We start from the raw sequence: 15361 nt of genomic DNA on the forward strand, positions 1-15361 counted from the left end.
CTCTCTGGGAGCTCCAGCTGAAGTTACAGCCGGCTCCCAGTTTCAGCTGCTGCACGATCTCGTGCAGCTGCTGTGTTCTGTTTGGATGTACCGGTACGTTCTGTCAGAACTAGGCAACCACCTCCCGGACGTTTATTGCCTATGGGTGGTCTGGAAGTGGTTAACAAAATACTGCATCCCTTGGTGTGAGGTTTTTCGACCCATACACATCAATTTTAACAAATAATGCACCAAAAACTATGACTCCATTTGTGAAATGCAACAGTGATCTTTCAGTAATGCAACCAAAGTTGTTGTATACTTGGCCTAAAGGAATGTCACTGTATTTTCATTCAGCCGAATAGTAAACTGCTTACCTTGATAGCATGTCTTAGCTCATAAGCATCATACAGACATGATGGAGTCATTAGCGCAACTATCACCTTCTCCAGTTTCCCACTAAGTTCTGACTTCAGGTCAGCAAGAAGATCCTGTTGTATTATGAACAAGTCATTCAAGTGTCACAAAAGGAGATAGAACACATTATTAAGCACAAGTGCCTCAGAACTACATTGGAAAGCATACATGTCTCAAGAATTCGGACACCGAGTCTTTCAGGAAGTACATTTTCTGTGCATTTTATATACCGTATATGTGCATTTTAAAACTGAAAAATGTATTGGACCACGGTTTCTTTCATGAACAATATGGAGAAAGGCCATTCTTTGCCATCTTAGGCTCACAGCAGATATACACAATGGCGTCAATTTACAGGCAATATGTAAAGGATGTGCCATGTCACCTAAATGGTGATTAGATTGTAAAGTAAGTGCACGTACAGAGCTACACATACTCTGCATTGAAAATAAGCACACAAATATCATAGTGGGTCAGATTATAACCAGTGTTTCCCATGCCAGTCTTAATAAAAGTGTGAATTGGCGCAAGACACACCTGAACTATCAAGAGGCCTTGCCTATTAATAAATTGGGCACATAATCTTGTACCAGAATGGAATTCTATGCCAATAAAGAACTGGTATAGGTTTCTTGTATTACTCATACCATTAAACTCGCCTGTTGGGCCAAGCCATACCCACTCTAGACCACCCCACCTCCATTCAGGGCAAGTGGGGAGAGTGTCACAGACTGGGGGAATGTGGCTCATCTTTGGTGCAGGAAGGGGACTTGCGCCAAAGAAGCATCACATTAGCACCCATTTACCCCCAAAAAACTGGCGTAAATGGGATAAACTGCAGCAGAATATCGCAGTAAACTGGATAAGATTTGAACAAATCTCACCCACACACCCTGAGGAAATTTGACCTATTGCTACTCATTTTCCGCAATTTGTTTTGTGTACGTGTTCCCATACAGTATTGATTTATTTATTTATTTATTATGTTTGCTTGTATAGCGCCATCATATTCCGCAGCGCTTTACAGACATTAACAGTCACTGTCCCATACAGGGCTCACAATCTGAATTCCCCATCAGTATGTCTTTGATGTGTGGGAGGAAACCGGAGTACCCGGAGGAAACCCACGCAAACACAGGGAGAACATACAAACTCCTTGCATATGTTGTCCTGGGTGGGATTTGAACCCAGGACTCCAGCGCTGCAAGGCTGCAGTGCTTCTATGCAGCATGCACCATAATTTTCAACTTACCCTGCCAAATAAGGTCTTAAACGCAACACAAATCTGCTGACGCTGAGCATTGCTCCTTGAGGTCAGAATCTTCATAATTGTGTCTTCATCAGTACCTGAGGTTTAAGAGCAACAAACAAATATCATAGATTGATTCTGGGGCCTCAATGTAAAAAAAAAAAAAAAAAAAAAAAAAAAAAAATAATAATAATCATACACACACACACACACACACACACACACACACACACACACACACTAAATTGTAACAAGAAAGAAACAAAAAGTTACAGGGCCCGGAAATCAAAAACTCAGCTTGTTGTTAAGAAAAGGAAGAGTCAGGAACATATTTACATATTGTTGTTTCTGTAGCAAATACGGAGTTCTGCAAGCACCATTCAGACGAATAGGAAATTTACACATTTGCAGCATATAAATGCATTCTTAAGGCTAAAGCCCCACTGGGCGGAAACGCAACGTTTTTGGGCATTGCGGAAACGCAGCGGGAAAAAAACGCTGCGTTTTATAGTACCAGCATAGTGAATGTATTTCTGTGTAATCCTAGCCCCACAGTGCAGAAAAAAACCGCTGCAGAAAAGCTGCGTTTTTCAAAAACACAGCATGTCAATTATAGTTGCAGAAACGCTGAGTTTTTCCCTCCATAGATTTCTATGGAAAGTGTGAAAACCGCAGCATGATAAAGGTGTTGCAGAAACTCTGCAGAAAAGCATCAAAATCCGCAGACAAAAACTCACTGTTTTGCTTGGTTGAGGCTAAAGCCCAGCAGGCTGGAACCGCGGCGCTAAAGCACTGCAGGAACAGCTGAGGCGTGAACGCATTGCGGTTCTTCCCACAGTGCTTTGAACAGAAAGTTCAGAGTTTTCATCCGCGGATTTTCTGTTACAATTATGCCTATGGGAAAGCCGCTGGCGTTTCCATAAATATAATTGACATGCTGCGATTTTCAAAACCGCGATGGTTGCTGCGATTTTTTCCACAAAGCTGGCATGGGATCCCATCCACTTTGCAAGTACTGTAAAATGCCGCAATTTTTCCCGCTGTGGCCAAATCGCAGCTTTTCTGGCCTTTGTGGCCCCGGTGTAAATAGCAGAGGACCATAATTCCTTAGGATTTTCAACATAGCCTTTCAATTACCTTTATTGCACATGAGAAACTCAAAAATGTGATGAAAAAACTCAACAGAAAACTCATATGAATTTCCGCAGCAAAAAACTGAAAAACGCGATGAAAAACGCATGTACATGTGCGTTTTTTTCCGCGACAGAAAACGTAGCATTTTTTTATAGTTTGTTTTTTTTGCTGTGCTTCCGCCCAGTGGGGCCTTAGCCTAAAGAGGTTTTCCCACCTCAGCCATTTATTCCCAGGTCAGTAAGGCACCCCGCTGCTCTATTTATTTCAATGGGATCCTGGAGTTAGATATAGTCCAAGACACCAACATCTCCAGAAGTCCTATTGAAATGAACGGAGCTGAAGCACGCCTTACCAACCATTCACAATAGGGAGAAAGAGACCACAATTCTTGTGATAAGTGAGGATTCCAGTGATCGGACCCTCACCGATCTAGAACTCTTCCTCTATCCTGTGTAGAAGGGATTAATTGCTGAAATGGCAAAACCTCTTTAAAAGGCCTTTGATACTCATGTCCTAGCCTTAGGATATCCTTAAGAGGTCATTCGGAGGGGGTGGCAGTGCCCGACAACCCACTAGGACCAGAACTAAACAATGGATGGAGCTGGAAGCAGACAGCTCTGTAAGCTGTATAGTAGCCGTTCCTGATTATTACAGTTCAGGTCCTAGCATAGCCACTATATTGCTGACACAACAGTCTGCTTCCAGTTCCTTTCATTGTTTTGGCACCAGTAGAAGCTGTGGGGAACTGATCAGTCTGTCCTAACCTAATCCTTTATACAACTGTCCATAGTTATAATATATCAACCTAAGGGCTCGTTCACACGGAGTAAAGGCAGCACACAATGTGCCGCGTGTACGGGACGTTTGCGCTGCGATTTCGATGGTGTATGTTTGCAGTCGCGTTAGCGCCGCGTTAACGTCCCGTTTACGCGGCGCCAACGCGACCGCAAACATGCACCGTCAAAATCGCGGCGCAAACGTTTACGTTTACTCTGTGTGAACGAGCCGTAAAGAAAGCAAATCCGTGCAACCAAAATGTGGCCAAAGAGCATAAGTTTGCAGGGTTTTGTTTTTCTTTTAAATTAATAAAACTGCTGTGTACCAGGAAACACTACACGAGTATATAGAAGGCAGGAAGTAACGAAATAACAAAATAATAAAAATAATAACGAAAACCGAAGGGGGGGGAAAAAACAAAAAAAAAAAAAAAAAAACACCTCTCACTAAGGCCAATTGGGAATTTTGTGATTTGTTTCAGGATATACTGCCAACAATGCCATATTAAATAACTATACATCAAATCACAAGATTCCTTACAGTGCAAGTAAGAAACGTCATAATACATTATATAAACCCACCCAATCCCTTCATAGCTTTACGGAGAGCCTCTGCATCATCATTGGCTTTGAAAGCATTGAAATCTCTTATGGTTCCTCTTGCAGCCTAAAAGAGAAAAAAAAAAAAAAAATATATAAATAGATACCTAAAATTCAGAGTCCTTGGTCATTCAGCAATAGCAAGCTTTCAAGATGACCTAGGTCTATTTATCCAGCATAGTAACACTGTATCTGAACAATCTCATATTTATACAATAAAGAGAACAGACATAATGTAGTAAAGCAGAATATGTGGAGGGGATTGAAACAGCAGGTTGTAATGATGGTTGTGATAGGGCACATTCTTTGTATAGGTCCTCCAATGTTCGATACTGATACCCTATATTAAGGATAGGTCATCAATGTGACATATCGGATAACCCCTTTGAAGGGGTTATGCTTTGACGTATCCATAGAATAGTTCATTAATATGAAAACTTGAACAACCACTTTCAGCGATATAGAAGTCATATGACACATTCCTCCCTGTTCTGACTGTCAATGGTTGCGATGAGTTTGCATTCACAAACTTCTGCCTCTCAGAAATTTCAAGGGCTACAAAAGTGCTTTGCCACATTTAGGTCTGTGTTCTTTTCTTAAATTGTGTGACAATTTATGTCACATACAAAAGAGTTCTGAGAAAACACTAACCAACATAGCAAGCACAGGCACACATACAGTATGGACAAGCCGCTGTAGTTTGGCATGAGTATCGCACTCAGTGACCTTCAAACAGCAATGAACTATTCCAAAAACATCTTTGGGCCAGGGCCCCACGTTGCAAAAACTCAGCATTTTGGCCATGGCAGATGCATCACTGTAAAAACGCTGCTTTTTACAGTAACTGCAAAGTGGATGGGATTCTGGCTATTCCCATCCACACATTACAGAAAAAAAAACAAAAAAACAAACAGTAGCGGAAAAGCTGAGTTTTCAAAGATGTTCATGTTTTTGAAAGTGGCAGTACGTTGATTCTTCTGTATAGGTATAATAGGTGCAGAAGCTGTGGCTTACTACATGGGGCCTTAGCCTTAAGGGTTGTTGCCATCTCAGCCTTTCACAAATTATGTTAAGGGGTTATTTCCATATTGGCATTTATTGCTATATCCCTAAGATATGGAGAGTCTCACCTCTGGGACTTATTTCTAAAATGCAATTTCATTTCAAAATAAGAGATATGCAAAACCAAGCCATACAGTCAGTGACACCATCCTTCACTCCACCTATTCATAGTGCTATATATGGTACAAGTGGTTTATAAATGCGTTTGTATGCAGAAAATGACTGCTTTGGTATAAATGCACCAATTGACAAATGTGGGCTGAGATTTTCTGGCTATTCCAGACTGAATAACTATCCACAAGAAATCTGAAGAAGGTCTCCTAATAAGAAAAGAACAACCTAAAGCCAGGTTCACACAGGGTTTTTTGGACTGGATTTGGAGGCAGAGGCTGCCTCAGAATCCGGTCCAAAAAACAGCTAGCTGCTACTGGATGCCGATGCAGTGCATACAGTGCACCAGCATCCAGTCATGGAATTCCGCTCCAGATTAGGCACAAATGAATAGGCCTAGTCGGGAGGGAGTTCCGTGCCGCGGAATCTGCATCAAGAAAGGGCATGTCGCTTTTTTCCGTGAGCGGGAACAAATCGCTCTCGTAAAAAGGAACCTATTCAATTCAATAGGGGTCGTTTTTTTAAGCTAGATTCTGAGGCAGGTTCCACGTCAAAATCCGGCCCAAAAAAACCCAGCCTCTTTGAAAATACTGGCCTTTTCTAATAAACATTGCACATGAGGCAGTCAGGAATTCAAGCTCCATTGTGTTACAACCGGCACATTACAGCTATAGTTACTACTATAACTACAACTGAGAGATTGGCACATAGTAATTTTCATGCAGACAGCTTCTCCTGCCTCCAGCTCAGAGATCTTAGGCAAACATTTTACTCTCAATTGCATCACCACTCCAGTCATATCCTCTCTGCGGAATTGAAAGAAAAAAAAAAATGCTCGAGGCTTATTGCAACCGTGAAAGCAACGGTTAGGAAATAGATCAAGGTCATTGTCATGGGTGAAACCAAAATAGGACACTCACAATATATTACATTGAGATCCTAAAGTACATAATGGACAATCCGGTAAATATCATTAGTAACAAGACAAAAACTGTGGTCACCTCTGAGGGAATACTGCTAAACCACAGAAATAATCCTCAGAGCATGCAGCTACTAAAAGCTTCTTCAAATAATTCCAAGATGCACCAAAATGCAGCACAATTTGGAAGATCTAAGTGTGAGAATATTTTGCCAACTCATTTGACAAGTGGGCGTGATTAGTTCAGAGGAAGGGGGCGTCTCTTCAAAAAAAAGGGGGGGATTTGGGGGGGGGGAATATGCGACTTAAAGGGGTAATCTGTTTTTTAGTATTGATATATTAATATTAGATATGTGAGGGTCCAACACCAGCGACCTCTACAAGTCACCTGTACTGAGACACTACAGCTCTTGGTAAAGTTTACATACCGCGAACAAATTGTAACTGCAACTGCCCCATAAACTTCAATAGAAAAGCGCTGCTCCCACACTCATTCCTACAGTTTGTACAGTGAATTAGAGACTGACTTGCGGTATGCAAACATTACCAAGAGCTGTGCTGCAGGGATCCTGGGCGTCATGTACACTATGAAGTACAATTTTTATTTTTTTTTAATGTAGATTATGAGCCCCACATAGAGCTCACAATGTATATTTTTTCCCTATCAGTATGTCTTTTTGGAATATGGGATGGAAATCCATGCAAACATGGGAAGAACATACAAACTCCTTTTAGATGGTTTTTTTGCCTTTGGCAGGATTTGAACACCAGGACTCCAGCGCTGCAAGGCTGCAGTGCTAACCACTGAGCCACCGTGTGGCCCCACTATGAAGTACAATTTGTCCCACATAAAATAAGCCTTCATGCAGCTCTGTGAATGGAAAAAATAAAAGATATGTAGCATAAAGAAGGCAGGGAGTAAATTACAAAAACGGAAAAAATAAAATGGCTGTGGCAGGAATGGGTTAACAATGAAAGGGGCAGTGATTGGCGGGGGTGCCAGTCGTCAGATCACCTACAATCTGTCACAAATGTTCTATCAAATAGGCCATTAGCTTAACGAAAACCATTTAAAGTCTGTCAGCAGAAAAATTGTTATCAAACTAATGACAGAACCTTCTATAGCTGCTGCTACACTTTCCAAACAAGTCTTTCTTATTCTGCATTGCAGCTCCTTTCTCATGAAAATTAGGATTTTACTCTTGCGGAATTTAGTTTATAAAGGGTTTTAGAGTGTCTTCTCCTGCCAGGGCTTCACTCTCGACTCCAGACAAGTCCCCCTAACTACAGACAGTGTTTACCAAAGTGGAAGAAGGGAGGAGACAGGCAGCAGTTTGGGCCAATTCTATAGAGTCGGGAGTACAACCCCAGCAGGAGAAGAGTTGTCCCTAAAGCCCTTTTCAGTTCATTTACACAAGAGTAAAATCTTGATTTTCATGAAAATGAAGCTGCAATTCAGATGTGGCAGATTCCCTTTAAAGCAGTAACAACATATACTTAGACGCACTTATATTCTCAGATGTCAGAAAGGAAAATGTTGATCACTACCTACTGCAAAGTGAAGGATTATTTGGTATATCCTATTTAATGTCTTTAATCCATACTGACTATGCTGCATGTAACAGCAGAAGCCTTTGTATTCTCCCTGCCAGAGTTTTTTTCTAGCTGGATTTTTGTAGTTTTCACTTGCATGGTACTACTACTACTACAGCGATTCCAAAAACAACCCCTGGACAGGTGTGGCATAATTTCTTAAAACTCACAGTTGCTTTTATGTTTATTTGCATGGATTTATTTGATCGCCCACATAGAATTCGAATAAAACTGGTGTACACCAAAAGATTCAGAGGCAAAGCCAAACCGTGCATTCATTTCCCTAGTGTTATTTACACAAGTAATAAGAGCCTCGGCTGGGAGTTATGTTTCCATAGAACACAAGCACTGATGAGGTTACTGGCAGCTGCAGGCAGCAGCTCTCTCATATGACCAGGATCATTACCCTAGTTACATGGCCCTGCCTCCTTTCAGTGTTTTTGCTATTGGGCGGATTCACTAAGGAGAAGGAAAATAATTCTGTAAAAAGGAAAGACTAAGAACTGAACACGTCAACATGTGTAGAGCTCCTTGGGTGTGCTGTATGCAGGAGGAAGTCATGTGGTTACGATAACACATATTACAGAACTAAGATGTTGTAGGCAAAAAACAGCACGATCATCCAATAACTATCAGCAATACATAAAAGTCCTGAAATTGTCCTCCGCTGTCAAGGCGACAAGTTTTACACAAATGATTCTTTTTTTACCCTCTTCGTTTTCATGAAATATTAGAAAAAAGTCCAACCCACAGCTCCTGCCAGATTCCAAATAGTAAATCAGCCTTATGTATATTGACTTTTCCTCCAGCCCTAGAGCAGAGATGCCAACTACTGTAGGAACTTTATGTCAGCTACCTTCCATCCTGACTTTTAGAGAGAGTGCATCTCAGTCCTCATGCACACAGCTTTATTACATCTACATAGAAGTTCCACGTTGCATGGAGGCGTATTACAGCACACACTGCAGTCTATGGCGTACAATAGATGTACCTCGGCATGCTTTAGATTTCATACAAAGGCTTTTTCTCTATGACGGATATGGAATCTGACAGAAAAATTAACCATGCCCCATTTCATTAGAGAGCATTCACAACAGCTCAGACTGTTTGCCACCAGAGGTACATATACCCAAAGGTTGATCAGTTTTTTGCATCCGTTTTTCACATCACAGTTTTGGAAATCGCAGCGCGTCTGGTGTGTAAAGTTTTCACAATGTGTGGATAAGAATTCCATCCACATTGTAGTGACCGGAAAAAAAAACGCAACAAATTACAGTGTTTACATTACGTGGGGCTTGGTTTTGCACACTTATGTTGTTGTTTTGGGAAAACCGCTAATGCAATTTTTCATGCAGTTTTTGAGGCCAATGTATAAATCCTTAAAGGGATTCTATCATTAGGAAAAACCCATTTTTAACTAAGCATATATTTGCCTAGCTTTTAGAAAGGATATTCCAGACATACCTTTAATTTCTTAATCCTCTTAGCCATTTTTGAATTAGCCCACTATTATTGATATGTTAATTAGCCTCCAGGGTGCACCCGGAAGTTCACTGAGCACTGTCTGCAGTGTGTACACAGGGGGAGGTGAGAGCAGGTAGGCTGCTGCTGACTCATCAGCCTCTCTGCTCTCACTTCCCCCTGTGTACACACAGCAGACAGTAGTTAGTGCACTTTGCTGGATAATTAGCATATCAATAAAAGCGGGCTAATTCAAAAATGGCTGCGAGGATTAACAAATTAAAGTTATGTCTGGAATAGCCTTCCTAAAGGCTATGCAAATATATGCTTAGTTAAAAATGAGTTTTCCCAATGATAGAGCCCCTTTAATTTAGATTTCTCATTGCTTTTCAAGCTACTCCTGGCTTTGGCTTAGAAAAAATAAAATTAATTTAAAAATTACAGCGTTGTTTTTTCTGAATAACTCTGTGTGAAAGTCGTATGTTGAGACGCCCATGCAGTTCCACCAGACAGGATATCTACATTCGTTCTACGAAGCAGAAACGTATTGTTCTTTAACAATGAATTTACATGCTGTGTTTGTGAAAATGCAGCTTTTCAGAAGTTCTTTTTTTGTAATGTGTGAATGAGATTGATGAAATCTCATTCACTTTACCACTACTATAAAACACAGCATTTTCTGTTCTAGACTGCAATGATCTATAGTTATTCTGTTAAACCATTTTGTGACATTCACATGCATTGTGGTATCTTCAGGGTCTACTTTCTATATGAAATTGGAAAAAAAAAAAAAAAAACAATCAAAAATACACACATCTAGTTTGTCAGTAAGAAAGTTGAGATACCTTACCTTTGCCATTTTGCTCCTGATGTTTTTTGGGGGGCTGCAAAGAAACAAGCAGTAGAGGTTAGACGAAAATCTGTTAGAGCTATTGTTTTATATCAAGGCCATGGAATAAAGCCTTCTTTATTGGCATATGATCAACTGTGAGACAATAGAAGCCATATGAAGAGTCACTTTGAAACAGGAAGCTCCATGAATGAGGTCAGGAAAGGAAAAGATATAATATTATACTAGGAAGCAGCAGAATCTTAGCACAGGCCGATCCCACCCTGAGGGTAGTCAATACAGAAATTAAAGGGACTTTCGCATTGAAATGAATGGATGATATGCATGCTGCCCTTTCAACGCAGCCTTCAGAACGGGGGACAAATGTACCCCATACTCTGAGTTAATGGGGGTCTAAGTGGTTGGAGCCCCCTGATCTGCAAGGTATCAAGTTATAACTTGCTTAGATGAGAAAAACCCTGTAAGGCTAGAGCCCCACATTGCGGAAACGCAGCTTTGTTGCAGATTTTGTTGCGTCTTTTTGAGCCAAAGCCAAGAGCGGATTGAGTAGAAAGTAGAAGTATAAGAACGTCCTATATATTTCCCTTTGCGTTTGTAGCCATTCTTGGCTTTGGCTCAATAAAAAAAATGCAGCAACATCTGCAAAAAATAAAGGTGTGTTTCTGCAATGTGGGGCCTCAGCCTAACGCTGAAGCCCCATGTTGCGAAAACACTGCATTTTACAGTACTTTCAAAGTGGATGGGATTCTGGCTAATCCCATCCACACACTGCAGAAAGAAATACACAGCAAAAATGCTTGCTTGTCATTTATACCTCTGGAAACACTGGTGTTTTCCATATAGGTATAACAGGGGCAGAAAGTCTGCAGAGGAAAACACTGCGAAATCGCAATGAAAAAAAACGATGCAGCAAAAAACATAATGCATTTTCGCCCATGTTTCTTTTTTGCTGCATTTCACAACATGGGACCTTACCCCATACCTCCCAACTTTTGAAGAACCGAAAGAGGGACAAATTTAGCCCCACCCACTTTTGTGTTGACTCCGTCCACTCGTTAATTTTTCATGTGCCCGCACACAGTATAATCCTCCTACAGTCACCCGTAAATTATATGTCCCCCCTCTATCTCTCCCCCAGTTTCATATACACCCTTCATCTGCCCCCAGATTCATGTCCCCTCCATCTCTGCCCCCAGATTCATGTCCCCTCCATCTCTGCCCCCAGATTCATGTCCCCTCCATCTCTGCCCCCAGATTCATGTCCCCTCCATCTCTGCCCCCAGATTCATGTCCCCTCCATCTCTGCCCCCAGATTCATGTCCCCTCCATCTCTGCCCCCAGATTCATGTCCCCTCCATCTCTGCCCCCAGATTCATGTCCCCTCCATCTCTGCCCCCAGATTCATGTCCCCTCCATCTCTGCCCCCAGATTCATGTCCACTCCATCTCTGCCCCCAGATTCATGTCCCCTCCATCTCTGCCCCCAGATTCATGTCCCCTCCATCTCTGCCCCCAGATTCATGTCCCCTCCATCTCTGCCCCCAGATTCATGTCCCCTCCATCTCTGCCCCCAGATTCATGTCCACTCCATCTCTGCCCCCAGATTCATGTCCACTCCATCTCTGCCCCCAGATTCATGTCCCCTCCATCTCTGCCCCAGATTCATGTCCCCTCCATCTCTGCCCCCAGATTCATGTCCACTCCACCTCTGCCCCCAGATTCATGTCCACTCCATCTCTGCCCCCAGATTCATGTCCACTCCACCTCTGCCCCCAGATTCATGTCCACTCCACCTCTGCCCCCAGATTCATGTCCACTCCACCTCTGCCCCCAGATTCATGTCCACTCCACCTCTGCCCCCAGATTCATGTCCACTCCACCTCTGCCCCCAGATTCATGTCCACTCCACCTCTGCCCCCAGATTCATGTCCACTCCACCTCTGCCCCCAGATTCATGTCCACTCCACCTCTGCCCCCAGATTCATGTCCACTCCACCTCTGCCCCCAGATTCATGTCCACTCCACCTCTGCCCCCAGATTCATGTCCACTCCACCTCTGCCCCCAGATTCATGTCCACTCCACCTCTGCCCCCAGATTCATGTCCACTCCACCTCTGCCCCCAGATTCATGTCCACTCCACCTCTGCCCCCAGATTCATGTCCACTCCACCTCTGCCCCCAGATTCATGTCCACTCCACCTCTGCCCCCAGATTCATGTCCACTCCACCTCTGCCCCCAGATTCATGTCCACTCCACCTCTGCCCCCAGATTCATGTCCACTCCACCTCTGCCCCCAGATTCATGTCCACTCCACCTCTGCCCCCAGATTCATGTCCCCCATCTCTGCCCCCAGTTTCATGTCCACTCCATCTCTTCCCCCAGATTCATGTCCCCACATCTCTGCCCCCAGATTCATGTCCCCATCTCTGCCCGCAGATTCATGTCTTCTCCATCTCTGTCCCCAGTGTCATGCCGTCCTCTCCTTCATCTGCCCCCAGATTCACGTTCCACCTCCACATTAAACTTACCTTCTCCTCCGCTCCCTCGCCGCTCTCTGCCCGCCTCTCTCGCTGACACATGCGGCTGAAGGAAGAAGCTGACACAGGTCAGCTCCTCGCTTCGCCGCTGCCCGCCTCTTTCCCTGACACATGCGGCTGAAGCTGCTCGCGTGCTCCTCGCTTCGCTGCTGCTGCCGCCGGCTCCTGGCTTGTACATCGCGTCTACAAGCCAGGAGCCGGCGGCAGCAGTGAAGCGAGGAGCTGACACAGGTCAGCTCCTCGCTTCAGCCGCATGTGTCAGCGAGAGAGAGACGCAGCGGCGAAGCGAGCACGCGAGCAGCTTCAGCCGCATGTGTCAGGGAGAGAGGCGGGCAGCGGCGAAGCGAGGAGCTGACCTATGTCAGCTCCTTGCTTCAGCCACATATGTGTTCAACTCAGATCTGCGTCCTCTGGACGCAGATCTGAGTTGAAATCGGGACATACCTCCCTCCAACCGGGACCGCGGGACATGTCACCCAAATCGTGACTGTCCCGCGGAAATCGGGACGGTTGGGAGGTATGTTACCCTAAGGGTGGGTCTATGTGTTCAGAGTGCATTTTTGAAAGTCAAATTTGGGTGTGGATCATAAAAGTATAAATATATGCTAAATCTACAATCCACTCCTGAATTTGGCTTCAAGGGCTGCACCTGAAAATCTGAAGGTATAAGCACACTGCATCCTCCTCGGTAGTGTGTTCAGGTGCAGCTGGAGTTATATTACAGCAATATGACTCCCACATGGAGTAAGACAAAACAACCTGTTTTTCTAGTCAAATGCACCATATCCTGACACCTGTCAGTGTCCAATTCATCCTCATGAACCTTTTTCTGCTTGGATATTTTCCTAAATCTGAGTTATTTTCCTATTGAACCAAAGATTTGCATAGTTCATTGGAAATTCTTGGCTGAACATTAATAATTGCTGCTAGAGATGAGCGAACACTGTTCGGATCAGCCGATCCGAACAGCACGCTCCCATAGAAATGAATGGAAGCACCTGTGACGCCAGCGGCGTCACAGGTGCTTCCATTCATTTCTATGGGAGCGTGCTGTTCGGATCGGCTGATCCGAACAGTGTTCGCTCATCTCTAATTGCTGCTATTGTCATAATTGCAAAAACTTGCTAATACTATAAAAGCTGTGACCAATAGAAGAGGCTTCATTGAAACAACCATTGACGTATGGATTATTGATACAAAGCCAAAATACCGGTTATAGCAGTCAAACAATATTTGTGCATCTATCCCCTGCTTTAATGAAATGTGTCAGCAGAAAATATCTATTGTTTAGATCAAGGCTTTAAATTAAACCTACTGGAGGGAATTCACTGTTACCATTAGGCCAGAAAAATGGTATAGATGGAAATAATTGTGGCACATCTTTAGCACAGAACAAAAAAAGAATGTTGGTGATGGTTTTTTTCCCCATGTCATTGCTCTATGTCTGTATTTAAAACAATCCTTAGGTGGTATGGCAATACTGGTACGTGTTCTCATTCATACACAGTACACTTTTTGCATAAGTTTTTGTGACTGCGTTCTTTAAGTTAAGAGGGGACCGGGGGCTTGAGGGGTCAGAGAGAAAGAACCATGGACAGGAGGAATTATGCAAAGAGGGAGGTGAATTCAGCAGATTCCTGAAACACAACCCACAGCTGCGAGAGGGTTTCAAATAGGTACGCAGAGTCCTCTGTGACCAGAATCTTCATCCTCCTGATAAGGAGGAACTCCTGGAGCCACTCCATCAAAGAGGGCGGTCGTGGTACTACGCCAATGCCTGGGGATAACTGTGCTGGTGGCTGTGAGGTAGTGGTGCAGGAGATTTCCCTTTACCTTAGAGCTCTTACCCAGGATGAGGGAGAGGAGAGCCAGGTGGGGGGAGGGAGTCAAGGAGCGACCACTGACCTTCGCATATAGAGAAAAATACAGCAGACCAAAGCACCTGAATCTCCCTACATTCCCATCAGATGTGGAAAAAGGAGCCCACCACAGTGTTAACACACGTCAGGAACAGTAGGGTAAAACCATTGCAGGAAGGTTGGGCAATGGTACCAGCAGGTTAAGACTTTAAAGTTTTTTTTCCTGGGCATTACAAGGCAGTGGCAGCACTAACATTAAATGTCCGTTGCTCCCATCCATCACAGGACAGATGCAGAAGGAACCACTTCCAATGGGTCATCTACATTCACCCCATGTAAAAAAAAAAAAAATAGATGACAGTTTTTTTTATGTCCCGTTTTTCACTTTTTTTTTTAATGGAGGGGATCATTACTTTACTACCGTTATTGTCCATTGCTGTAATCCTATTACAAAGGTTGTGTGAACATACCCTTAGCAAGTGAATTGCATAGGGAACTACATGGTTGGAAGGGGGAAAGAAAAAAAAAAAAAAAAACACACCACACCCAGAGTATTCTACAGTTTTCCTGAAATGTCAAAAACCAAGGAAAGTGCAAAAAAAGATGCCTCTTGAACCACATTTATTGCTTGTTCACACGGGGGACGGTGGGGTGGATTTTGACCATATTTTGACTCGGGGAGCTAAGTCAAAATATGATCAAAACCCGCCTGCCACGATCGCGGTTTCCCCCACCACAGAGTCGGCTCATATGAATGGGCTGACGCCGGAAGTTGCGGCTGCCAGGCGGAAGCCGCCTGAAGAAAGGGCAGCTC

The 15361-nt window shown here is 43.6% G+C and overlaps 2 protein-coding genes across 3 annotated transcripts in view; both read right to left on the minus strand.

Moving 5' to 3' along the window:
• The window catches only part of TRPC3 (transient receptor potential cation channel subfamily C member 3), a 356160-nt gene that overhangs the window by 15364 nt on the left and 325435 nt on the right, over window positions 1-15361 (minus strand). The gene's annotated exons all lie outside the window — the stretch shown is intronic.
• Window positions 1-15361, minus strand: part of ANXA5 (annexin A5) — a 28246-nt gene that overhangs the window by 12189 nt on the left and 696 nt on the right. For both annotated transcript variants that reach the window (XM_075286912.1, XM_075286903.1), the window contains exons 2-5: window positions 10152-10185; window positions 4138-4222; window positions 1649-1743; window positions 357-470 (exon numbers count right to left, since the gene is read on the minus strand). In XM_075286912.1, coding sequence (XP_075143013.1) covers window positions 357-470; window positions 1649-1743; window positions 4138-4222; window positions 10152-10160 — 303 coding nt within the window. In that variant the 5' untranslated portion in view covers window positions 10161-10185. The remainder of the gene's footprint in view (window positions 1-356; window positions 471-1648; window positions 1744-4137; window positions 4223-10151; window positions 10186-15361) is intronic.

This window comes from Leptodactylus fuscus, chromosome 1 (genome assembly GCF_031893055.1).
Source record: "Leptodactylus fuscus isolate aLepFus1 chromosome 1, aLepFus1.hap2, whole genome shotgun sequence".
Lineage (NCBI taxonomy): Eukaryota > Metazoa > Chordata > Amphibia > Anura > Leptodactylidae > Leptodactylus > Leptodactylus fuscus.